The sequence below is a fragment of the Chiloscyllium plagiosum genome, chromosome 29, assembly GCF_004010195.1.
Source record: "Chiloscyllium plagiosum isolate BGI_BamShark_2017 chromosome 29, ASM401019v2, whole genome shotgun sequence".
NCBI classification, from domain to species: domain Eukaryota; kingdom Metazoa; phylum Chordata; class Chondrichthyes; order Orectolobiformes; family Hemiscylliidae; genus Chiloscyllium; species Chiloscyllium plagiosum.
Genome location: NC_057738.1, coordinates 10,399,076 through 10,426,260, shown reverse-complemented (window position 1 = coordinate 10,426,260; position 27,185 = coordinate 10,399,076). Strand labels below are relative to the sequence as shown.

At 40.2% G+C, this 27,185-nt stretch overlaps 1 protein-coding gene across 2 annotated transcripts in view; it reads right to left on the bottom strand.

Moving 5' to 3' along the window:
- LOC122564373 (E3 ubiquitin-protein ligase RNF144B-like) overlaps positions 1 to 27,185 on the bottom strand; it is an 83,142-nt gene that overhangs the window by 16,351 nt on the left and 39,606 nt on the right. For both annotated transcript variants that reach the window (XM_043719154.1, XM_043719155.1), the window contains exons 2-5: positions 22,312 to 22,524; positions 19,330 to 19,434; positions 6,575 to 6,635; positions 958 to 1,162 (exon numbers count right to left, since the gene is read on the bottom strand). In XM_043719154.1, coding sequence (XP_043575089.1) covers positions 958 to 1,162; positions 6,575 to 6,635; positions 19,330 to 19,434; positions 22,312 to 22,479 — 539 coding nt within the window. In that variant the 5' untranslated portion in view covers positions 22,480 to 22,524. The remainder of the gene's footprint in view (positions 1 to 957; positions 1,163 to 6,574; positions 6,636 to 19,329; positions 19,435 to 22,311; positions 22,525 to 27,185) is intronic.

Below are 27,185 nucleotides of genomic sequence, written 5' to 3'. Positions count from 1 at the left end.
TTAGTTTAAACCCTCCCGAAGAGTGCTAGCAAACCTACCCCCCAGGATATTGGTGCCCTTCTGGTTCAGGTGCAACCCGTCCTGTTTGTACAGGTCCCACCTTCCCCAGAATGCAGTCCAATTGTCCAAATATCTGAAGCCCTCCCTCCTACACCAGCCTTGCAGCCACCCAGAATGCAGTCCAATTGTCCAAATATCTGAAGCCCTCCCTCCTACACCAGCCTTGCAGCCACGTGTTCAACTGCACTCTCTCCCTATTCTTTGCCTCACTGTCACGTGGCACCGGCAACAACCCAGAGATGACGACTCTGTCTGTCCTAGCTTTTAGCTTCCAGCCTAACTCCTTGAGCTCTTGAATGACCTCCCCACCCCTCTTCCTACCTATGTCGTTAGACAACATCTATTTAATTGCTCCCTTTAGAATAAGGTTAAAAATCTCACAACACCAGGTTATAGTCCAACAGGTTTAATTGGAAGCACTAACTTTCGGAGCGACACTCCTTCATCAGGTGGTTGTCTCCGAAAGCTAGTGTGCTTCCAATTAAACCTGTTGGACTATAACCTGGTGTTGTGAGATTTTTAACTTTGTACACCCCAGTCCAACACCGGTATCTCCAAACCATCCCTACAGGATGCCCTTTCGACATTTCTTTGGACAATGTTAAAACTGAACAAGGCCGAAATATAAATATTTTGCCACTAATTTAGCGCTTGCGCAGTTGTCTTTTATATCCCAATAAACATATCAAAAAACCCCAAAGTTGGATATCTAAAATGATAAAGGACTAATACTGTAATAAAACACTTATTCTCATTTCAGAATGGTTTCCATTGGTGTCTCTCTCTTGTTAGGCACTTCTGATTCTGACAACAAAAGGGAAGAAAATGATAAAATTCACCCAAAGTTCTGTCCATTCCAAGAGCAACGGTTATTGATGCATGCCTCATAATTCTTACCTTGCATCATTTGCTTTTGAGGGCATTAAGGGCTGGCTCTCTTGACATGCCCGCCCTGGATGCCAACTGGCCTTGCAAATGGAGCAAAACTCCGCCTGGCAGGTGGGACATTGGACTGACACAGCCTGGTGAGAATCAGCTACCTGGCATACAGCCTGACATTGGACCCTGGGGCACCATGTCCTAAAAGGATCCAGATGGACTTCTAAAAACAAAACAAAGAAACGTCAAACAAATTTGCAATCCCAATGGTTCTTTAAATCCTAAAATTATTTTCAATTCTAGCCTCAACATTACACAAATTAGATTTTATAACCAGTTGAGTTTTCTCTCCATTTAATGTATCACTGTGGGTTTTATGTTTTAAAGTTCCATTGTGTGACACGGGTAGCCTTCTTCCCAAAGGTTTAAAAATGAATATTAGATGTCAACCTTAGTGAAACAATTACTAAAATGTTTGATTTTGAATCAACTGCTGTGCATTTTAATCGATGGAGATTTTCCTGGATGTCAGATAAGGAGAAAGTCAGGTTTGGAGGGACAAATTTCTGTGAATGAGTTCACATGACCTCTGATACTAATCTTTTATTAAACATTCAATTTAATGTTCTTGTACATCACCTATTTCATCATCTGCAAAGTGTTTCAGCTCTCACACTCACATGAGTTGGTGTGGTTGGCAATCGTCTCACAATGCCAATGACATAAGGCGCAGAGAAAATTGAAACAGAAGGGATTTCATTTTTATATATAGTCGAGACGCTTAGTATCATGACATTCATTGATGCTGCCATTAAATAGCGACTAACTTTAACAGCTCTGAACAATTTTACTTAACCTACATGTCCTCCTCCATCAAATACCCTTGAGAAATTATGAAATATTAACACAACCCCTAGATGTTATCTCAGTCCTCACTAAATTGTTTCACTGGGGCACAAGCAAATGATCCTGTTCAATAGATTCAAAATTTCTAATATTATTCCCCTTGAAATGGTTGTTGACGGTGAGTCCATTTGCTAAATACTTTAAAAATAAATGAATACTGCCAGAGAGACCAACCACATGGAAATTACTGCAGAGAAATTGGTACCAGCCTCCTCTTGATCGACTTCATTGAATTAAAGTTGTCAGGTTATCTTTCAATGCCTTTGTCCCTCACTTATTCCCTTCCCTTAAAAGGGACAATTCCTACCCTTAAATGCTATAATCCTCAACTAGGCGATATGTCATAACGATCTATTTTTGAACAACTTTCTGGTTAAAGCAGTTTCTCCTGGATTCATCTATTTATTCATGGCCATCTTGTGTTGACTATCCCTAATTTTGGACAACCCAGAATTAGAAGCATTGTTTCTACATTTACCTCCATCACGATCTATCGTATTTAACATTTTAAAGAACCCTTTCAAGCCAACTCAGAAAATGCTATTCAGTTAGTGTTTTGCTTTTTCCTGGGTTCCCCATAGGAATTACCTCCATAACTGAAATCCTGACTTCCACTCCAGTGCTCGAAATAAAACAAACATCATTTGCGTTCGGATTATGAAACAAAATGACCACAACTTAATGACCAACAAGTGATAAACTGGAAGTAAGAATATATATTGTTGAATATTTTTCCATTTTTCTGGATGAACATAGAGCAGACATCAGCATGCGATATTATTAGGTTAGGTTAGTTAAGTGGTTACAGGAAGCAAGAATAAAGAAATCGAGAGTGATTACAACTCATTGTGTTCATGTGGAGCAGAAGCGTCAACGTTGAAAGACATCAGGTTCATGTTTTAAGTTCCAGAATTTTATTAGATTAGATTACCTACAGTGTGGAAACAGGCCCTTCGGTCCAACAAGTCCACAAACCCACCCATACCCCTACACTTACCCCTTAACCTAACACTATGGGCAATTTAGCATGGCCAATTCACCTGACCTGCACATCTTTGGACTGTGGGAGGAAACCGGAGCAAACCCACGCAGACACGGGGAGAATGTGCAAACTCCACACAGTCAGTCGTCTGAGGCAGGAATTGAACCCGGGTCTCCGGCGCTGTGAGGCAGCAGTGCTAACCACTGTGCCACCGTGCCGCCCTGCAGTTTTGTTCCCCAATTTACTGCATGATTTTGTTTTGGTTATGTTTGTATGAATGATAAAATGGTGATGAGGACACTGTAGCAGGTCATTAACTTTCTGCTAAAAAGTCTAAAAATGGTCACATCCAGGAGCTTTGTTGAGTTACTACTATCTACAAGAGACTCAGATGAAAGTACAAACTAAGAGTGTCACCAGGCCAAATTCTACACAATATCTGAAAACTTAGGTTGCATGTTGCAACTATTTAGAATTTTTTTTTTTTAACTTGCATTTCCAAAATTCCAACAGGACTTTCATGGAAATGAGTGATATTTTTAAAGTAGTTGTCAGTAGGGAAAGTTTCAATGCAAAATAACCCCAATACGGAGAAGGACATTTCACACTTGTACTATAATTCAACTGGGGCAGGCAATTTGATCAAACAATGAAGTTGGTGTGGTTTATGCAATTATCTGAATCATTGTCTCAGAAAGAGAATCTTCTATTCCTTCCAAGCATTAGCTATTGTCAATATAAAAGGTTATGTGAAGTGAGGTAACATTTCTGTCATACCATTAAAACTGTTACCAAATATATGAGGTGTACTCTATGCAGGAAGTTCTAAAAGGCGAGTGTGACAAAAAATGTGATACTTACAGGAAGCGAATGGTACTCATAAGACTTTGAGTATTTTAAAGGATTTCTTTCCTTCAACTGTTTTAGGCCTTCGCTTGTTTTGGTAATAGCAGATATAACAACAACAACAACAACCTGTATACTCTGTAGTCCACACTGACAGTGTAACGATTGGGACAGGAACATTGACTTTCACCATCAACGAACATTTCAAGGGGAATAATATTAGAAATTTTGAATCCAATGAAACAGATCATTCATTTCTGCTCCAGTGAAACCATTTCAGGAACATTGTGGTAACGAACATTGAGAGTTTTTTAAATTTTTGATAATAATCTCTCAGGGATATTTGATGGAGGAGGACATGTAGATTTTAAAAAAATTTCTAGAGCAGTTAAAAATAGTTAATATTTACTGGCAGCATCAAAAAATCTCATGGGGTTGTATTTTATGTTGGAGCGGGGTCAGGGGAGGGGGTGGGCAGAGAAATACAAGAGCCCTAGCAAGAAAATAAAAAGTAAGGTTGTCAACCCTCAGGGAGAGAAAATCTGACTCTTTAAGAGTGCAGGGCAACTAGCAGTGTGAGAATTTAGTTCTGGGTGTCGCTGAGATTCAAGCAGTGTACTTTAGGACAGCAAGGAATTGTGGATCCAAGGTACTGAGGGAGGAGGTGGGTAGACCTCAATGTGCACAGAGTGCCCACCCAAAACACTCTCTTCCCAACTCTTCTCATCTTTTCAACACAGAAAAAGAAAATACAAGTGGTTTCCCTTTTGTGGTGCGTTCCACATCATGTTATGGTGGGAGAAGTGGAATTAGTTCTGAATTGCACACTAACTGGACAGGAGCGGACATGATATATTATTGAATGCAAACTTTAAACAAAAAAGGACAATTTTATTCAGATGTAAAGTAGCACTGGCTTATTCTTCCTCAATTTCCAATAATACTTTATAGCTTCTCCAGCATTCATTATTATCTCCATCAACAGAAAAGCAGTGACTACACACTTTAATAGTCTTTGAAAGCAGTGAAATCTTCATCCTAGAGGAGAAAGTGTATTCCCTGGATGCTGCCTGACCTGCTGCGCTTTTCCAGCAACACAAATCTTCATCCGAGACTACTAAAAGCAATGATCACTCCCTCTCACTGGGCACAGCTCCTTGACCTGGAGTGCCTTGCTGAATGATATCCACATGGAAGGATAGATATTCCACATCAGCAGTTTTCGGTTGTCAATCAAAAAGTGAGGCCAATCTGTCCTCATCCAAGAGTATCATACCACATACTGTCAGCTTATTTAAAAGCTAGATTAAACATCCTAGTTGGCAGAGAAACTAGATTGCTCAGTAAGATGCTCAGCTTTTTCGGAATCGAGTTCCTCAAGAATGTAGGAAGCAGTATAAACAGAGATAATCATAAGGCAATATGGAGGGGTAAATTCCACGATCCAGAGTTGCTGAAAAGGCAAATCACAATACTGCAAATGATGACATTTTCCAACCATTAATCATAGTTTGAGATAGAGTCATAGAGATGTATAGCATAGAAACAGACCCTTTGGTGCAACCTATCCATACCAACCAAATATCCCAATCCAATCTAGTCCCACCTGCCAGCACCCGGCCCATATCACTCCAAACCCTTCCTATGCATGTACCCATCCTAATGCCTTTTAAATGTTGCAATTGTACGAGCCTCCACCACTTCCTCTGGCAGTTCATTCCATTAAACATACCACCCTCTGCATGAAAAAGTGGCCCCTCAGGTCTCTTTTATATCTTTCCCCTCTCTAAACCTATGCCCTCTAGTTCTGGACTCCCCCACTCCAGGGAAAAGACTTTGTCTATTTACCCTATCCATTCCCCTCATGATTTTATAAACCTCTATAAGGTCACCCCTCAGCCTCACGACACTCCAGGGAAAACAGCCCCAGCCTGTTCAGCCTCTCTCTGTAACTCAAATCCTCCAACCAGCAAGTAAATCCATCCCCCTTCTTGCTAGTATCTCCAAGGTCAACTGTAACCATTGTATTCTATTTGCAATCACAGGCCCCTTGACTGCAATTATCATTGTGGTTGTTTCCTGTGTTCAGACAGCATTGTTAGTAAATGCAAATAGCTGTGGTTAAAATGGTGGAAACCAGTGGGGATGAATGAGTGTGCCGCAGTTTCATTATTGGCACCAGGGAGCAGTTGCACAGAATGTTCCCTCAGCGGATTAAGTATTTGGTACAGCATTTATCGTACAGCTGGATGTAAATAGACTGGGGAGGATTAAGCAGTCAGGAAGATTTCCATTATAAGATCGTTTATACGTAGATTTGAGAAGACCATTAAGTAGTTGGGGTAGAGTTTGTGATAATACCAGTGGTGCACAAGACTGTGGAAAAAAAAATATTTAGGTTGATACATGTCTTTTCTCATTTTATGGTTCCATTCATTCTTCTGATTGAAGTAGAAACTTGATAAGAGTTCTTTTGGCCTGTCTTGATACATGTAAATCATGTCTTAACACAAACAACCAAACAAACAATTTGCACACATTTTACCTTGCATCTGGGACTGAAGAGGAAATGAGTCTGCATTATCCTATTGAGCAGTATGCAATGTATTTGAGAAGGTAACAAAGCAAGTGCAGAAAAATGTCTGAAGAATCAGAAGTCAAGCAAAATTTAGGTGCGACAAGGCAAAGCACAATTAAGCTAGATCAGCTAGTTGTTGAAGATATTAAAGATATGAAAGATTTGCATCTGTAACCATGTAAAACACAAAAGCACATTGACATCTCCAGCTGATGCACTGATTATGCGAATATTGCTTTGCAATAGTTGAGAGTCAGAAGCAAATGCAGCCCCAGTGGAGAATACCAATACATCATGCTGTTGCATATAAAAACGTTGCACACCTTGTTCAAATTTCAGTTGCTGGTACAGCTGAAGCACATCAGCTGGAACCAAACATGCAATCTGAAACAAATATAAAACAAAACAAGTTAAACAAAACCGGAATTTTTCTTTCTGAAAATAACAAAAGCCATAAATATTTACTTATACAGATAAACACCCAAAATACGCCTTTGCACTTTACTTCTGCCAATTGTTGTTAGTGACTGAGAACACTGTTGAGCAATGAAACCATTTCTGTTGCTGTGTCCAAACACCAGCCATTAGGAGATAAAACTGGGCAGCAGGGAAGGGGAACAGACAAGCACATCATAGAATGATCTCGAGAAGTACTTCCCTGAGCACCTGCATTTCCAATCCAGACCCCCACTGATCTCGGATGCATGCGTATTAGTTGCCCTGCTACACCTCAACTAAGTACCAAATCTTCATGTCTGAAGTATAACAGTGATCCTCAACAGACTGTTTAATATGTGCAGACAGAAACTGTGAAAGAAAGCAGCAGTTATTTACCATTAGAGTAATTAAAATCCCCAATAGTATCATCACTCTGGCTGAGACTAGTCAGCTTGGTGTGTGACCCTGAATCACAGCTGGACCTCTGTGGCTTTACTGTCATTTGGCTACTCGCTGAATTACTCAGCAAAGCCACTGATGCAGCTGCTTTGCAGCACTTTATTTGCATTTAGCATTGACAAAGTTAAAACCAGCTGAAAACATCATAGATTTCTTTTTTTTTTAAGAATCACAGAATCCCTACAGCGGGGCAACGGGCTATTTGGTCCAACAAGTTCACACTGTCCCTCCGAAGAACAACCCACCCAGACCCATTCCCCTAAACTATTACTCTGACATTTCCCCTGACTAATGCACCTAACCTACACATCCCTGAAAACTATGGGCAATGTAGCATGGCCAATTAACCTAACCTGCACAGCTTTGGACTGTGGGAGGAAACGAGAGTACCCGGAGGAAACCCACACAGACACTGGGAGAATGTCCACACAGACAGTCGCCGAAGGCTGGAATCGAACCCGGATCCCTGACGCTGTCAGGAACATCTGAGGGTAAGCACACTCCCATTTGATGGGAAAACCTGACTTTTTGCTAATATCTATTTTCCTTTTAGTAATCCCATCTCTGCCCACGTAAGAAGAATAAATTGCATAATACATATTTGAAACATTTTCCATAATGGCAGATGTTAGTTACAAATCACTACAGTCCATTTCAATTAAAATGAAGGAGTGAATCAAATTTAATAATCTCAAGGTTCTTTTTCTCCTGCTCCAACTGTGTTCATCTCAGTTTAGTGTATACTCCCAGATTTAAGTTTGTGACCTTTACAAACCAGAAAGACAAAAGGAACAGATGCAAGTTTCCAGTAAGTCACAAATCGTGGCTTCAAAATATATTGCTAATCCTTCATTGTCGTTGGATCAAAATCATGGAAGTGCCTATCTAGTGGAAGCTCCTTCACCACACTGATTATAGAAAGCTCACTGACGTCTTCTCAACAGTAGCTAGGAGTGGGCAATAGAAGCTGATTTTCTAAGTTATAACCAATCCTAGCAAGGCATATTATAAATAAAGTCAACAAGTAGCTTTTACCTCATACATTTCTTCGAATAAATAGGCTTAATTTGTCAGCAATTATCAAGCATTAGAAAGATCTACCTGTTTGTTTATCCCCCAGTAACCATGTGACTTCATCATATTTACCTCACCACCTTCCAAGGTTGCATTCAGAGGCAGTAGTTAACCAAGAGAGACAGGCAGAGAAACGAGTGATACTGACCTTTACTCCAAAATTCACAGCAGATTACTAAACACTAGCTAATTCTTGCTAAAAGATAATAACGAGAATTGATTCACATCTTCAAACTAAAAAAAACTGCATTTGACAACTTTTCTCTGTATAAAATAGCTGAAGGAAGTCACCAGAAAGTAAAAAAGTGATTCATTATGGTAGGAAGAACCAATATAAAATATGAAGTATAAGACACAATATAAAATAAAGGAGTAACCCTAAAGAGGGTACAAAAGCAGAAACACCAGTTTGTATATGTTCAGAAGTTATGCCTGTGGATGGTACCTCCACATTATTGTGACAAGACAGATCTAGAGCAATTGATAAAACATAGAGCATCTTGGGCTTTATCAATTGGGTTATAGAATACAAAAGCAATGAAGTCTTACTTAACTCGTATGCTTGGCCTCAACTGGAGTATTGCACCTCGTTCCAGACATCACATTTAGGAAGGATGTGAAGGCACCAGATAGGGTGCAGAAAATATTCGTGGAGAATGGTTCCAGTGAAGAGGAATTTTATTAAGTAGACAGATCGGAGAAGTGGGACTGTTTTTCCTTGGAGAAGGGAGATTGATAGAGGTAAATCAAATCATGAAGGTTCTCAGTGGAGTAGTTAAAGAGAAACACGTTATACAGTACTTACAGAAGGATCAAGGATCAGAGGGCACAGATCTATGGTAATTTTGCAAAAGAAGCAACAGTGACAGGAAATTTTCTTTTTCCCCCCCCACAGCAAGCGTTTTGATATCTAGAATGCACGACCCTGAGACTGAGTGTGGTGGAATCAGAGACAATTAAGGTATTCAAAAGGGAATTGAATTATTATCTGAAAAATAACTAAAGGTCTACAGTGAGAAGGCAGGGGAATGGAACGAGGTGAACTGCTCATTTGAAGAGCCTATACAGACATGGCAGCCTAAGTGCCTTCTTTATTGTTATGATTCTTTGACCAGAGAGTAATAGCTGGTTCCTGGTGAAGGGCATATGGATGAAACATCGATTCATCTGCTCCTTGGATGCTGCCTGACCTGCTGTGCTTTTCCAGCGCCACACTTTTTGTCTGTTAACACATGCAGAACTAGCAGCCCCAGGTTCAATTGCTGGCTTGTACTTAGTTTGCTGAGTTGGTCCAGTGTAGTTATACAAATAGCATTGGCTTCAGTGTCCTTGGACTGAGGACAGGAAAATGTTTCTCACACAGAACCACTGTTCAATGTATCCTTACTTAGGTTGGAATCAAAGTAAGGAATGTAAAGAACTCAACAGCTTTGAACCAGGGGTTAAAATATTTCTATGGGAATCTATGATTCAATATTAAAACTAGAGTTAGTCTTCTTCAAACAATTCTTGCTCGGAAACAATATACTGAATTTACATACTGTACTACGTGATTGCAACACTGTGCACTCCTAGCTCAAATAACTTGTGCAATAAGATCTCATAGTATGCAAGGAACATCATAGAGTTAAACTTCAGGGCCTTTCTCAGCAGAGAAAAAAAAAACTTTCAAAAGCACGAAATCAAAATGGTGTACATCCCTAAATGTCTACATTCATAAATAAAAGAACAGCCAGAACAATTTTTAATCGAAATGTAATCAAAAAGCACATACAAAAATCATTAATATTATATTGGCCTGATGATGGTAAATTGACCAAGCTATATCTAACGGCAGACCTTCTGATGAAGAAGATAGAGGACAGGGACAGGAACTGTAGGAAGGCTAAGGGAAGGGCAGGACTGTACAATAGTTGAAGCATGGGTCAAAGGTCCTAGAAATCAGCAGGCCACAGAACAGGAAGTCTGTGACAAAACAACAGCAAACAAACTCCCAGTATTAATGTCTTTTAATAAACAAATGCCAATATTTTTGTTTAAAATGATTCAAAATTAACTGAATTGACTTTGAATAGAGAGTTCCTGTATTAAAAGTAGTATTGCATTTGCAATGATTTGATTTTCATTCACAGGAGGTGGCCATGCTGGCTCAACCAATATTCACTGCCCATTCTCACTGTCCTGGAGAGGTATTGGTGAGCTGCTGTCTTGAACCACTGCACCTCTGGGGTGAATAAACACCAGTGTTGGCCCAGAGAAAATTCCAGGATTTTGACACAGCAAAATAACAGTAATATATTTCCAAGTTAAGTTGGTGAGTGGCTTGGAAGGAGATTTGTAAGTAGTGAGGCTCCCATGTGTCTGCTACCTTTGTCCTGCTAGATGTTTGAAGCCATGAGTTCAGAAGGCACGGTTTAAGAAGTGTTGGTATATGTGTATGTTGCAATACATCTTGTAATGGTATAAACTGCTACCATTGTATTTAGAGGGAGTGAATATTGAAGATGTTAGATGCGGTGTCAAATCTTTCAGGCTGCTTTGCACTGGATGGTATCAATACTCAAGACGCTTATGGAGATGAACTCGTCCAGGTTAAAAAAAGCATTTTGCCAAATTACAGGTGTTTATACCTTGTAAATGGTGTTTAAGCTTTGAGGAGACAGAGGGTGAGCTACTCACCACAGAACCTCGTGCCTCTAACCTTCTCTTGTAGTCATATTATTTATGTGGCTGGTCCAAATCAGTTTCTGGTCAATGGTAACCCCTAGGATGTTGACAGTGAGGGATTCAGCACAAGAAATGCTATTGAATATCAAGGTGTAAGCCTTTGTTTCTATCTTGTTGGAGGTATTCATTGCTTGGTATTTGTATGGTGTGTCTGCGTTATTTATCAATTGTTAGCCGAACCTGAATGTGGTCTAGATTATGCTGCATGTGAATATGGACTGCTTCAATAACTGGAGGAATCGTGCTACAAGCAGCAAAGGCCCACACTTTGACCACATGGTGCAGATAAGGTCCCTGATGAAGCAGCTACAGGAAGAACTGCAATGACGCCCTGAAGCTGAAATGATCGATCAACATGTAGAACCATCTTCCTTTGTGCTCAGTATGATTTCAAAATGCAGTGTTTCCTCCTCAATTCCCATCTATTCCAGTTTTGTTAGGCCATTTTGATATTGTTTCTAGTCAAATGTTGCCTTGATGTCAATGGCAATCACCCTCACTTCCCCTCTGGAGTTCAGCACATTTGAGCATCTTTGGAACAGGCCATATTGAGTTCAACAGCTGAACAGGCTTGGAGTAGACCCAAAAGTAGACATCAAGAGCAAAGGACACAGTAGATGAGGTGTTTGGATATGCAAGAAAATCTTTGCCAGATGTGGAAGGATCCTTTGGAACCTTGTATAGAGGTGAGGGGAGAGCTGTGAGGGTAGGTTTTCCATCTCTTCCTGTGGCAAGGGAAGGTGAAGGGAGGTGGAGGGTGGAGGGAGAACAGTTTCTGGAGGCTTTGGATTTGCCATAGGTAGTGGTTGTCCTGATCAGGTCCAAACTGTGATGGTCTGAGTGTAGTCTGGAGTCCATGCGGACAAGTCGCTTGCATAGGCAGACGCTGAGGAAGGAGACATGGCTACAGTAGCGGGTCTGTTCCACCCTCCAATCCCAGCACCTTCCCTTGCCACCGCAAACAGTGTAAAACTTGCACCCACACCTCCCACCTCACCTTCATCCAAGGCTCCAAAGGATCCTTCCACATCTGGCAAAGATTTTCCTGCTTATCCAAGTACCTCACCTACTGTATCATTTGCACTTGATGTAGTCTCCTCTACTTTGGGGAGACAGGACGCCAACTCATGGAACGTTTCAGAGAACATCTCTGGGAAACATGCACCAAACAACCCCACCGCCCTGTGGCTGACCACTTCAACTGCCCCTTCCACTCCACCAAGGACATGCAAGTCCTGGGTCTCCTCCATCGCCAAATCCTAGCCACTTGACATCTGGAGGAAGAACGCCTTATCTTCCACCTTGGGACCGTCCAACTACATGGCATCAACGTCAATTTCACCAGTTTCCTTATCTCCCCTCCCTCGACCTCATCCCAGATCCAGCCCTCCAACTCGGCTCTGCCCTCTTGAACTGTCCCACCTGTCAATCTTCCTTCCCACCTATCTGCTCCAACCTATCACCATCACCCTCCACCTGGATCTACCTATTGCCTTCCAAACTACCTTCCTCCCAGCCCCAAACCCCTCCTATATATCTCTCAGCTCCCTTCTGCCACCACCCCCTGACCCACATTCCTGATGAAAGGCTAATGTACAAAACATCGACTCTCCTGCTCCTTGGATGCTGCCTGACCTGCTGTGCTTTTCCAGCAGATCCCAGCTATATAACATTTGATCAAATGCCTTTTGTCCATATAGACAACCATCACACCTCATCTATCAATTCTATTACCTCACCAAAAACTCAAACAAGTTGATTAAACACAGTTTCCCTCTTAACAAATCTGAGAGGCTTTCCTTAATTAATCTACTCTCGCCACAATAACTAAAATAAACCAAAGAACTGTGAATGCTTGACATCGGGAGGTCACTGGACTTGAAACATTAACTCTGCTTTCTCTCCAAAGACATTGCTAAAATTGTTGCTTATTTTGTCCCAAAATTATGATTTCTAAAAGCTTTCTCACTATTGAAGAAGTGTATAACAAAGCAAAAATGAGTCAGCATTGTGACAGCAGAGGGACTAATTGAATAGCTCTCTTCTCGACACAACAGGATGAATAATCAACTATGCTGCATCATTTTATATATATATGCCAATCCTTTTGAACAATTGTTTTTTAGTATGCTATTCTAAAACAGAGGAAAACAAAAAGTTCGGCTTCCATTCAGAAGTAGAATCTAACATCCATGTAATATATGAAATTCTGATGTCAAATTATTGAGGAATGACTCCCAATAACTAGCTACAACTGGGAAATGCGTGCCATCAAAGGACAAGAATATGGGAGTTAAACTATTTACTACAAGCTTTGAAAAGAGCAATGTTGCATCCTGGCTTTACCAGGCAAAAGAGTGAAACTAACTGGATTGTTCTTAGAGAGCCAGTGGAGACTATGTTTCTATAGCAAGTGCCCTTTTGTCTTACACCTCTGGCTGGTTGAAAGTCTGGGTATGATTTTTTTAATATAAAAGTAAAAAGATTGCTGATTTGATAGAAGTAAAATCTCTCTTATCAATATGGGCTCTCGAGCAGCTGGCATTTAACTATTGCCAACATAAATTGGCCTTTCATTTTATATGTGCTCCTCAGCAGTCTAACTTCCAAGTAATCTCATATTCAGAAGCAATACTCATATTGGAAGTTCAACTAGATGCAGCACAACGACTCACTAACAATGAAAAAAAATCAGAAAAACATCTGAAGTCATATGAACATTCATCAAGTTTCCTACTGCTTAAGGAATCATCCCATATTTGTTTAAGCCAGTTTCCTAGTTGACAGATTGAAGAGCTTGGGAACAGGGTGGGTCTGAGACAGTACAGAAGTTGGCAGAAACCTATGGGAGCACTGAGTCATACCATCTCCAGTAATATACACAAACAAAATACTGGAAATCCAAACTAATGACATGAAATGTGGAAAGTACAGAGGTCAGGGGCATGCATTTCTCTCATCACAGATTCTACCTGACCTGCAAGATATTGACAACATTTCCATTTCCAACCCCAGTAATGTCTGGTCAAGTATGATGGAAGTGAGCCTTTATTCGACTGCTAAGAATCAAGACAGCTTGTATTACATTTTCTTATAATTTGGGATAAATATTAAGTAAAAGTAAATTTCAACCCTCAAATGCTGAAATGACCATGAAAATTTCAAAGGACATGTTTGTTATAATTGACAACATGTACTACAACCAAGAAAATTAGATCAATGTTACACCATATTGTTCTGCATCAGAGTTGCACCCAGTACCATTTTGAGTCAGGAACCAGCACAGCTGACAGAAATTATGTAGTGATCTATTTAGTAAACAAGTGCAAGACCTTCATTTTGCACTGTGGACTCAACTGCCATTTTCAAAATCTCTAGCATGCTACTGATCAGCTCTACAATAGATTATAAATTATTAATCGGAGAATATAGCTTCCAGTTGATTTTCAGAATGCAACTAATTTCAGGTACCTCACTAGTGTGTAAATGTTGGTGTTTACGTGTTGCGTTAGGTGTCTTAGCTAGCCATGAAACACTCTGAAAGGTTATCTGTCTGTGCCTACTGTAGAATCTTAACTAGAGCTTCTGGCAAGCCTCTAGCTGTCTTTGTTAGTGTGCCAGTATGCCTAGAAGAAAGAGGAGGAGGAAGACGTCAGGTTCTGGGATGTCAGCATTACTCAAATTCCAGCCACATAGAGTCAAAGACAAGTACAGCATAGAAACAGACCCTTCAGTCCAACTCATCCATTCCTAAATAAATCTAGTCTCATTTGCCAGCACTTGGCCCATATCCCTCTAAACCCGTCCTATTCACATACCCATCCAGATGTCTTTTAAATGGTGGAATTTTACCAGCCTCCTCTGGCAGCTCATTCCATACACGCACCACCCTCTGCGTGCAAACGTTGCCCCTCAGATCCCTTTTAAATCTTTCCCCTTTCACCTTAAACATATGTCCTCTGGTTTTAGACTCCCTTGCTGATGCCTTGCTGATCTTTAAGGGGCCCTATTCTCTCCCTAGTTACTCTTTTGGATTCTCCTTAACCCTATTTGCCAAAGCTCTTTCATGTCCCTTTTTTGTCCTCCTGATTTCCCTCTTAAGTATACTCCTACTGCCTTTATACTGTTCTAGGGATTCACTCTATCCCTGCTGTCTATTGCTGACATATGCTTCCTACCTTTTCTAGACCAAAAACCTCAATTTTTCTAGTCATCCAGTATTCCCCATACTTACCAGCCTTGCCCTTTACCCTAATAGGAATATACTATCTCTGGACTCTCATTATCTCATTTTTGAAGGCTTCCCATTTTCCTACCATCTCTTTACCTGTAAATATCCACACCAGTCAACTTTTGAAAGTTCTTGCCTAATACCGTCAAAGTTAGCCTCCCCCCAATTTACAGCTTTAACTTTTGGATCTGGCCTATCCTTTTCCAGCACTATTTAAAACTAATAGAATTATGGTCGCTGGCCCCAAAGTGCTCCCTCACTGACACCTCAGTCACCTGCCCTGTCTTATTTCCCAAGAGGTGGTCATGTTTTGCACCTTCTCTAGTAGGTACATCTACATACTTAATCAACAAATTTTCTCGTGCACACCTAAATCCATCTCCATCCCTTAACACTATGACATCCCAGTCAATGTTTGGAAAGGTAAAATGCCCTACCATTATCAACCTATTATTTTTACAGATAATGGAGATCTCCTTACAAATTTGTTTCACAATTTCCCACTGACTATTGGTGGGGGGTGGGGGGGAGGAGGAGAGGAGGATATCTAGAGTACAATCCCAATTAAGTGATCACTTCTTTCTTATTTCTCAGTTCCACCCAAATGACTTCCCCAGACATACTTCCAGGAATACCCTCACCAAGTACAGTCACAATGTTATCCCTAATCAAAAACATCACTCCCCTCCTCTCCTCCCCCTTCTTCTATTCTTTCTACAGTATCTATACCCTGGAACATTACACTGCCACTCCTGAACCACCTCTCTGTAATTACAATGATCTTCTAATACCATGTTCCTAACCATGCCCTGAGTTCATCTATCTTCCCTGTTAGGCCTCTCGCATTGACATAAAGGTAGTTTAATTTCTCAGTTCTACCTCATTCTCTGCTTTGTTCCTGCCTGCCCTGACTGTTTGACATGCTCCTCTTCCCAACTGCACCAGTCTCAGATTGATCTCTTTTCTCACTATCTCCCTGGGTTCACTACTAGGAATTAAAACTTTCAAAAGATCCAGTTTTCACAACAAAAAAAAGTTCTAAATTATCATGAGGTGAAAAGGGAAAGATTAGCAAAGACAAATATGGGCCCATTACAAGCAGAGTTCGGAGAATTAATAATGTGAAATAAGGAAATTGGAGTGAAACTAAACAACTTTGTTTCTGTTGTCACAGAGGAAGTTGTCACAGAGGAAGTTGAAAGAAAAACTCCCAGGGATACTACGGAACCAAGGTATGAGCAAAAATGAGGAACCAAAAAATACTAGTGTTATTAACAAAGCAGTACTGCAGAGGTTATCAGAGCTGAACGCTGATAATTCTTTCAGTCCTAACAGTCTATATCCCAGTGTGATGAAAGAGGTAACTGTAGGGAGAGTGGATCCGGTGGTGGTCTGCTTCTAAAATTCTACAGATTCTGGAAATGTTCCTACAGACTGAAAAGTTGCACTGTAACCCCAGTATTCCAGAAAGGATGGAGGAAGAAAACGGAAGTACAGACCAGTTAGCCTAACATTTGGGAAAATCTGTTACAAAGAATGTGATGACTGGACACGAGGATCAGGCTCATCCAATATAGATTATGAAGACAAAATCATGTTACCATGTTGTAAGCTTTTGAGGATACAATAGCTAAGATGCTACCATTGGATGTAATGTATCTGTATCTTCAAGAGCATTTCAATAAAAAAAGTCCCACACAGGCAATTAATAAGGAAAACTGTAGGACATGGCATCTGGTCTAATACATGGAACCACCAGCTCAGGGGGCAATGAGGTGGTTTGAATGGGCCATGGGGAGTCTGGAAGTGAGGACCGGAAAACCTTACTAATTTTATTATAACTGGGAAACAAATTCCAAAGCACAGAGTTGGACCATCTAACCAACTCACCTCAGCACTTGAAAGCTCCTGTGACTGACTCCAGAGTTCTGCAGGCCTCACATCACTCTTCCACTCCCCCAGTTGAGCATAAATCTGGTGGTTTCTGGGCAGTTTCTCCTGAATGGAGGTCAGTGTCAGGATTGGGATTTTTCCAGACATTGCCTTTCAGTCTCAGGAGCAAAATGGAAGAAAATCTGCCTTCCAAGCACCAATAGGGCTCAGAATTCCAGCAGACTAACAAATGGATGTTGCTCCCTTAAAGTTTCAAATGCTAGTCATCAACCATGCATTTTCTTTTTTGATTCTAACATTTTTACTTCATTGAATTCAAAACGTTTTTGTTCTTTGATAGGTTGTAAAGACATGAGACGAAATCTTCAGAAGCAAATAAACAGTCAGACCAGTATTGTGAGGCCCCTTCCCTGCACACTAACATGAAGCAAGATTTTGGCATTAGTTAATTGCAGGCACAACCAATGGCACCAATCTGATATGAAAATTCTGACATAATGCAAAATAGTTGGCTATCAAAGTAGCCAAAAATGAAAATAACAGGGCAAGTCAAATAGTCTATCGCAGCAGCCTTGGTTCAGAATGCACTCAGTGAATTTATCAGATTCTTCATCAGGCTAAAAGTAATGGAGTATCCAGCAGTCAACCAAATGCACTGCAAGCACTCTACCCTTTTCTAAAGACTCATGTTTGATCCCATGAATGAAGGTTCATGTACAGTAATAACAGGACCTTCTTTTCAGAGTCTGGTAGCAAACATCACATTAGTAGTGGAGTACCAAAATTAGCCCCAAAAAATTTTATTTCAAACCAACCTTTTATTCTGAATCTCTTACCACGCTATCAACAGGCAAATAGCTTCCCAGAAAGCAAGCAAGATTTAACTCAAGCATGACACTAGGAAGCACATGGTTGTGTCCATATGATTCCACCCCCAGATTTCCTTCTCCTTGTCCAAAAAAAAAAATGAAATTATTCTACTGCAATCAGTTGGGTACCTCAAGAATCCAACTCACAATAATGTGGATCAGACATGGTGACATGTCACTACTCATGTAGGCCTTTCAACATTCAAAGTCACTTCCTTAGGAAATCACTAAGTATTTCAATGATTGTCTGACTCTTACTAATCCCATCTTTTTTATTGAAAGATTGCTATTCACCCCCTTGAAATGCAATGCAAAATATTCTACTTGAAAAGAGAAGCAAGCTGTGGCCAAGGCTGGAGTTTTGTTGAGTCAAGACGAAAAGGAGACAAGATGATAAAAAAAAAATTGGTTTATTCCTAACACATAAATTTCCCCAAGGCTGGGTGGACAGCAGGTGCTGATGGGGGAAGCCTCTAACTAGGAGGCTTGGTCTGAGCTCATCTGCTGATCCAAAATGTTCATGGGGCCAGGTGGTCATTACAGCTCTCTTAAAAATGACCCACACCAATCTGATGGGAATATGGATAGCAGTAATGCATCATTCAATACAGAAAACGTGAACATTTGGATTAAAAAAGTCGTGAAATGTAGTCACATTTGAGTAATCATCCTTTTCCTACACTAGTTGGCTCTCTCTCTCTACATACCTACTTACCTACCTAAATATTGAGGGAGCAGTCCTTTGGTCCGGTAAGACTATGGCAACTTCACCTCTTACCTACCCTATCTCTGGTCTGAGCTCAAGTTACTCAACATGAAGATCCTCTTTCTTTAAACAAAAGAATAAGCACCACATGCAGAACACAGCCACAGTGAAGGCTGTTAATTCAGGCTAGAACGTGGCCCACTTCCCACCTCCCCATGTCCACCAACTAGGGAGTTTCTTGAGTCACTAAAATCCTGCCCTGTGACACTCACATCAGCAGTGAACTCCTGAACCCAAAATCCTCCCACTTTCCGATTCCAATGTGCAAATTTGACTCCAGGTCTCAAAGGAGTGGGTAAGATTTCATACGAGTGCCACTTCTATTTTCCATTGGAATCATGTCAGCATATTTTCCTTACAGAAAACATTGCTCAAAACCGGAGAAATGGGCAAGGTGCTGAGAGCAATTAAAGACCTAGACAGAAGATGGGAGAGAAAAACATTGCTTGGAACATCAGAAATTTTGCGCATTCTAAGTTAAAAGTTGGTTGTAGGCTTTTTGTGATAGTTCTGAAAACTATATATATTGCAAATTTAAAATCAGTTTAAAAAATTTATGTCAGAAGCAGGTTGTTAGGAAGTATGGATTCTATTAAACTATAATGTTGAAAGCATTTTTACCTCTGTATCCTGCAAGACCCCATTTTTAGGACATCCAAGCTCTGGGCATGTGATAGGAGATCCACAACCTTCTCTGATCATCAGTTCCACATAGCGCATTAAGCACTGATGAATCAAAGCATAATTTGAAAAAAAAAACACAAGTATACCTGTTACTTTGTGTCACAGAGCACCAGCATATTTATTCAATTAGTGAACCCTGGACTTTATCGTTCAATGTGATATTCTAATGAAATCCAAAGTTAGCTGAAGGCAATACTTAAAGATACTGATTACAATCTCTGGATTGGGTAGTACTGAATACTGCATTAAAATACTCAATCAGAATGTCAATTTGCAACTTAATCAGCAGAATATTATTAAGCAACTCAAGTGATTGGATTCTATGAGAAAAATCAACTTTCTTCAAACATGATGGTCATTTTATTTCATCTGATAAGGGTTCTAAAGAAGGGTTCAAACATTCACAGATGCTGAGTCAATTACTGCACATTTACAGCATTTTCTTCAGATTATTTACGGTTTATCCCCAGTGCTCAAAGAGAAACTGAATCTAAATCTAGGAGTGAAAGTGAGGAAATCTTGCGCTGTTTTAGTTTCTCAACAATGAAGCAAAACCTTATCCAAAACACCTCACAGGAACAAAATGAAATAATAACTGACACCAAACCAAAGGAAGACACATTATAGGACAGGTTAGCAAGCATATGATCAAAACAGACTGGTTTTTATTCAAATTTTAAAGAGAGAGGAACAGAATGCTTTGGAGAGGAAGTTTCTGGAATTAAGACTAGATAATTGAATGCATGTTGACTAAAAGTCGAATGAAGGAATTGGGGATTGCATATGTTGGAGGATGATAGCACTCTTGGGTATATGTAGGTGTACTTGTTAGGGTACTTGTAGAGAAATAGGAATTGATGTCTGGCCATGGAGCAATTATTTTTTAAATCCACTCACAGGCATGTTGTTAGGGCCCATAGCCTTTGCAACATTCAGCGCCTCCAATTGTTTCTTGCTATTACATGAAATGAAATGAATTGAATTGGCTGAATACTGGTGACTGAAATGTTGGGGACCATTGGAGATGGATCATCCACCTGGCAGTTCTGGCTGAAGATTGAAGTGAATGCTTCAACTTTATCTTTTGCAATGATGTTTGGGCATTTCCATTATTGAGGTTGGGGTATTTGTGCATCCTCCTTTTCCAGTGCCCACCACCATTAATGAGTGGTGTGGCAGGACTGCAAAGCTTGAATTTGATCTGTTGATTGTGGGATCATTTACTTCTATCTACCTATGAAGTTTGGTATGCAAGTAGTCCTATTTGGTAGCTTCAACAGGTTGACACCTCACTTATAGGTATGCCTGGTGCTGCTCCTGCATACTCTATTGAGCCAGGGTTGATCCTCTGGCTTGATGGTAATAGTTGAGTGGGGGGGGGGGGGTTACAAATTGTGCTGGAGTGCAATCTGCTGCTGTTGATCATCCACAGCACTTTATGGATGCCCCGTCTTGAGACGCATGATGTGTTCAAGGTCTGTCCCATTTAGCACGATGATACTGCCAGACAACATAATAGAGATTATTCTCAATGTGAAGGTGAGACTTTGTCTCCACAAGGACTGCGTGGTGGCCACTTTTATCTTGTTATGTACAGATACACCTTCAGCTGGCAGATTGAAAAGAATGAGGTCGTGTATGCTTTTCCCTTTCAATTACTTCATCACCACCCACCGCAGACTCAGTCTAGCAGAATGTCCTTTAGGACCTGACCAGCTCAGTAATGCTGCCACCAAGCCACTCTTGGTGATGGGCATTGAAATTCCCCAGAGTATATCTTGTGCTCTTACCACCCTCAATGTCACCTCCAAGCATTGTTCAACATGGAAGAGTACTGATTTATCAGCCAAGGGAGGATGGTCCATGGTAATCAGCAGAAGATTTCCTTGCCCACATTTAACCGGAAGCCTTGAGACTTCATGAGGTCCCAAATCGATGTCGAGGACTCCAAGGGCAATTCTCTTCTGACTGTATACTACTGTGCCGCCACCTCTACTGGGACTGTCCTGCCGGTGGGACAGGACATTTCTGAGTCTGAGACATTGTCTGTCAGGAATGATTCAGTGAGTATGTCTGTGTCAGGCTCTTGCTCTTCCAACGTTGGCACTTGCCCCAAGGGGGACTTCCGCATCCACAGGCCCCAACAGGGCTGTTTCTGCCATTGTCTTTTCTTGTGCCTAAGCCGATGCCAGGTGGTTTGTCCAGTTTCATTTCTTTGCTGAGATCTTGTAGCAATTGATACAACTGAGAGGCTTGCTAGGCCATTTCAGAGGGCAGATGAGAACCAACCACATTGCTGTGGGTCTGGAGTCACATGTAGGCGAGGATGGCAGATTTCCTTCCCTGAAGGACATTAGTGAGCCAGATTAATTTTTCTGACAATTGATAGCGGTTTCGTGGTCATCAGCAGATTCCTAATTCTAGATATTCTTTAATGAATTCAAATTCCACCATACGCCATCGCAGGATTCAAACCCAAGTCCCCAGAACATTAGCTGAGTTTCTGGATTTATAATCTAGTGATAACACCACTAGGCCATTGATTCTCCATTTAAATGGGTGAACCTAAATGAGAATCTCTTTAAAATTAAATGCGGCTTCAGTTGATCGGGAGCCGTCATAGATTAATGAGCGTAGTTATGATGAGTGCCTGTATTCGAACTTGCACCAGTGTCTGCTTGGAGTTTGAGATGCACCTAATGAGTTTGGAATATGGAAGGTCAGCCAAGACAGCACAAAAATATTAAGTCTCGGGAATACAAGTGTGGACATGTGTGGTATTATTGATGACCTACTGTTTAAAAGGCAAAGTTGAATCATTCCAACCGAATCAAAATTATAGGGATATCACTTAAAGCTTCCACTTAGCTTCAATTCTAATAAACCCACTAGTTACAAAGCCTTGCTGAGCATACTGACCATGGTGCAGAAAAAACAGTTGCATTGCTCCAGAGTGGTCATTCCATCAAGAGGGTATTCACAAAGGCAGAGCTTGCATGTCACCAGTGGGTCCACAGCCAATTCCGCATCCACAGACAAACCTGTTGTAATCACTGGGTGTTGGTGGACTTTACTGGAAGACTCCATTTTTCTACTGAATTAGGTCACTGGATTTGGCCTGAGGTACAGTACCTGTCAGAAAACACAAAGAATTTTGAAGGTTCTTCCATAGCATGACAGCGTTTTTAATCAATCAACAATTTTCTCGCTCGCATAACTGCAGAAAACCGAGGTATGAACTTGAACCCAGAACACCTGTTTTGGCAGAACACCAAAGACTGAACCTAACTGAATGATCATGTGTGCGACCCACCCAGCTTAGTTTCATCTGGCTTTACATCAAGTCAAACATCTTGAATGTGCAAATTTGTGGTTCCTGGATTTTAAGTAAGCCAGTTATGCCAATTGACAACCTATTTTGCAACTCAAAAGTACAATATAGTCACACTGAACTAAAGGTAATGTAACACCTTTTTAATTCTTTTTTTGAATCAGAAAAAGATTTCTCCACAACAATTACAACAGTTCACTTCATAATTGCTAACAATTATTATAAAGTTAAGATTCTTCTTTTATGGGCTGTCTGACCATCTGCAGCAATAAGAGATAGTATACAGTTAGGAAACTCTTAATTAAGGTTAGCATTTTGGTGACAAAATAGATAAAATAAAAAAGTTAAATCTAAATTGTTATTATTAATATCAAACCATACAATTACAATATATTAGTCTCCTTGAAACAACTATATTCTGCGCAAAATTGAAAGTCATCAGGACGGTTAAGTGAGAAATTTGTCTTCCAATTCAGAAGGTTATGGAGTCAAATTGTATACAGTTTATCAAATTGGGACTCCAATCTTAGCCAAGTGTCTCCATCTACTTGTCAGAGTTAAAAAAAAGTCTGTTACATTTTGTTCAGGAAAAGCAGGGCGTTTTCCCAGAATCCTGTACCATCACTCATCACATAAACAGTACCTCTCAAACCTTTTATCGCTTTTAGTACTTGAACAGCCTTGTTAGAGGCACATTTCTTTCAGGGTTTTCCCAACAACAAAAAAATTACCTAATACAAGATAAAATGTGATACAGATGCAAAGCTTCCTATTGAAGCAAATAGCTTACTCAGAAGAAAACACTGAATTCAAGTAAAACTTTGGATTATCTTCACTTGTCAGCTTTTTTCTCCATCCTTCAAGGGATCACCAAAGTTTGCATCACTGACAGGTTCAGCAGATGGTAAAGCAACAGAGTCCCCAGTCAAAATTAGATGCACATGAACCCAGAGATATCAACACTTGCTTGCTTCCTTCTTTGTGGGAAACAGTTTATCATTTTCACATATGTTCCAATTAAGTTCAGAAATTCACTACATAGAAACCATAGATCTGAATCCAGCTGCCCTGTGGTGTAACATGTTGATATACCAGCTCAGTGTTGCGAGATATTCAAGCAGTGTTAATCTCCGCAACAGGCCTCATTAAGTATAGACTGTAACTATAGTGATTAAGCTCGTATCTAAACAAAGCCCAGTAAAACGCGACCCACAAACATTTTAAAAATTTTGATCTGGATTCAGAAAACATGAACCATCCAAAAAGATAATTCTTTTCTTTCCAGAAAACCTTATTGGTAATATTCTATCACCAAATGCCAGCAGTAAAGCAAATGCACTAATCCTTTATCCTATTTCTGTCAGTGGGAACTTGCTGAGCACAAGTCGGCTACTGTATGTGGCCACTTTACAAGAACAATTATACTTTAAAAAGTACTTCAGTAGATGTGATACCCTTTACAGCCCAACACAAAAATCACAATACACGAACATTCATTTAAAAGACATCTGAATGGGTATATGAATAGGAAGGGCTCAGAGGGATACGGACCAAATGCTGGCAAATGGGACTAGGTCAGATTGGGATATCTGGTCAGATTGGGATATCTGATCAGCATGGATGAGCTGTTTCTGTGCTGAATGACTCTATACGAAATAGAAACAGAAATTGACTATTCAGCCCTTTAAACCTGCTGTACCATTCAATAAGATCATGGATAGTGTTTCAAATTCCACATTCCGAGCTACTCCTGATAAAACTATTCCTCTGCCTAACAAAAATGTATTCACCTAGTCTTCTAAATACTTAATGACACCATCTCCACCACCTTCCAAGGCACAGAGTTCAAGGCACTCAGTGAAAAAATATTTCTCCTCATCTCTGTCCTGGAAGGGTGAATCTCTTATTTTAAAATGGTGTCCCTTGGTTCTGAACTAATCTAGATGAGGAATAATCATTTCCTCGACTACTTTTATGTTCAGGTTATTATACACTTCTGTCAAGTCACCTCTCTCTAACTTCCAGGGCAAGCAGGCCCAGTCTGTCCTCAAAAGCCAACCCACTCATTCGGTATCAATCTAATAAACCTCTTTTGAATCACTTCCAATTGACCTACAGCCTTCCTTAAATAAAAACATCAAAAAAATTAAGCGATGTGGTCTCACCTCTGCTTTGTAAAGCATAACACCCTCACTTAAGTTCAATTTCCCTTATGATAAAGGACAGCATCCATTAGCCTTCTTGATGGCATGCTATACCAGAGACTAACCTTTTGTGGTACATGCATGAGAATACACAAATCCCTCTGCACCTCAGAATTCTGCAGTCATTTCCCATTTAAGTAATTGTCTGCTTTCTCATTCTTCCTGCCAAAGTGAATTGCACATTTTCACATACAGTCCAACTGAAAGAATTTTTGCTCAGTCACTCAGTCTATCTATACCCATTTGCAACTTCTTGGCCTTTTCACAACTTAGAACTATCGTGATGCTGTCTGTAAATTTAGCCATTGTGCCTTTGCACCCCTCTAAGTCATTGACTAAATTGTAAAATACTGATGCCCCAGCATCGCCCCCTATGGGATTCCAGTCATCATATCCTGCCAATCATTTATGCATACACTGCTTTCTGCTAGCCAGACGATATTGCATCCATGGTGATCTCTATCCTTTACAGCATCAGCTTTTACTTTCTGCATCTTATCAAATACTTTCTGAAATCCAAGTACACCCACAAGCACCTCTTTATCTATTAGTACATCACTCCTTCAAAAGAACACCAATTTTATTTATAATAGATGCACCATAGAAAGCATCCAATCTGGATGCATCACAACTTAGTACGGCAACTGCTCTGCCCAAGACTGCAAGGAATTACAGAGAATTGCCAATGCAGCAGAGTCCATCATGAAACCAGCCTTCCTTCCACTGACTTTGTCTATGATTGCTGCTGCCTTGGGAAAATGGCTAATATAATAAAAAAAACCCTCCCGCCCTAATTATACTCTCTTCCAGATTTTTCCATCAGACAGAAGGTACAAAATTTTGAAAACACTTACCAGATTCAAAAAACAACCTGTTCTCCATTTTTATCAGACTTATGAATCATCCCGTCATATAGTGGAGTTGATCTTTCCCCACACGCTCTCTGTAACTGTAACACTACATTCTGCATTCTGTTCTAATACTCTAATGCACTTATATTAGATATGATTTGTCTGGAGTGAAGAAGTGGGGAGCTGGAAAAAGCACAGCAGGTCAAGCAGCATCTGACAAACAGGGGAGTCGACATTTCAGGTCAGAGCCTTTCATCAGTCCTGACTTTCCAGTATCTGCAGTACTCACCATCTCCATGATTTGGCTGGGTAGCACGCAAAACAATACTTTTCACTATCTCGGTAAGCCCAGCTGACTTCCCCGATTACCTTGAATGTTTCTAAGTGCCCAGCCATAAACCCCTTAAACAATTGATTTAAACATCTTCCTGTGTCAAATGTCAAGCTTACTGGCCTAGAGTTTCCATTTCTGCCTCTCTTCCTTCTTGAATAGCGTGCTTACATATGCCAGTCTGACAGAACTGAATCAAGAGAATGTTGGAAAATTAACACCAACACATCTACTACCTCCTTACCAACCTGTTGTAAGAGCCTAAGAAGTTCATTTGAACCTGACAATTTTCCACCACATTCCTCATGATTGTAATTTCACCAAGATCCCCCCCCTCCCAATTCCACACCCGAAATTACAGCTCTGTCAGGAACATTTTTTAATCTCCACAGTGAAAACAGAAGCAAAATATTTGTTTATTATTTCATTCATTTTCTTACTATCCAATACCAACACCCCATTCTCACTCTTTAGATACCTAATGCTCGAATTGCTTACTCCTTTTATTTTTAAAATACCTGTAGAAATTCTTGCTTTCCCAATTTTATATTTCTAGCTTGCTTCCACTCTAAAAGATTAATCAGGAGGAAGGAATTAATCATTTACTGCTGTTCTTTATGTTCTGACAAATCATTTGATATGCACTCACCTTTGTGCAGTTGTCTGTCTTTTCCTCAAATTAAATTATTTACCTAACATCTTTAATTGACCACGATGATAATTAGAATTTAGATTTTCTTTTCTTTTGATTTTCTTTCTACCTGTCGAAAAGAACTTATACTAAAATGCTTCCTTATTAGGTCTACCACTATATCTCTATTGATCTAGCAATACCCTATATACCAGTCCATTTAAGCCAGCTCAGTTTCATGGCCCTTTGGTTTCTCTTACTTATGTTTAAAGTAGTAATCCTGAATCTCCCTTCCAAACTGATTGTAGCCATTGATACCTACAGATGCCTTGACTTGGAGGCTATTACTTAATCCTGTCACATTGCACAATATCAAATCTAATATAACTTGCTCCCTGGTGAGTTCCAAAACATGCTCCTCTAAGAAACTAAAACATTCTATGAA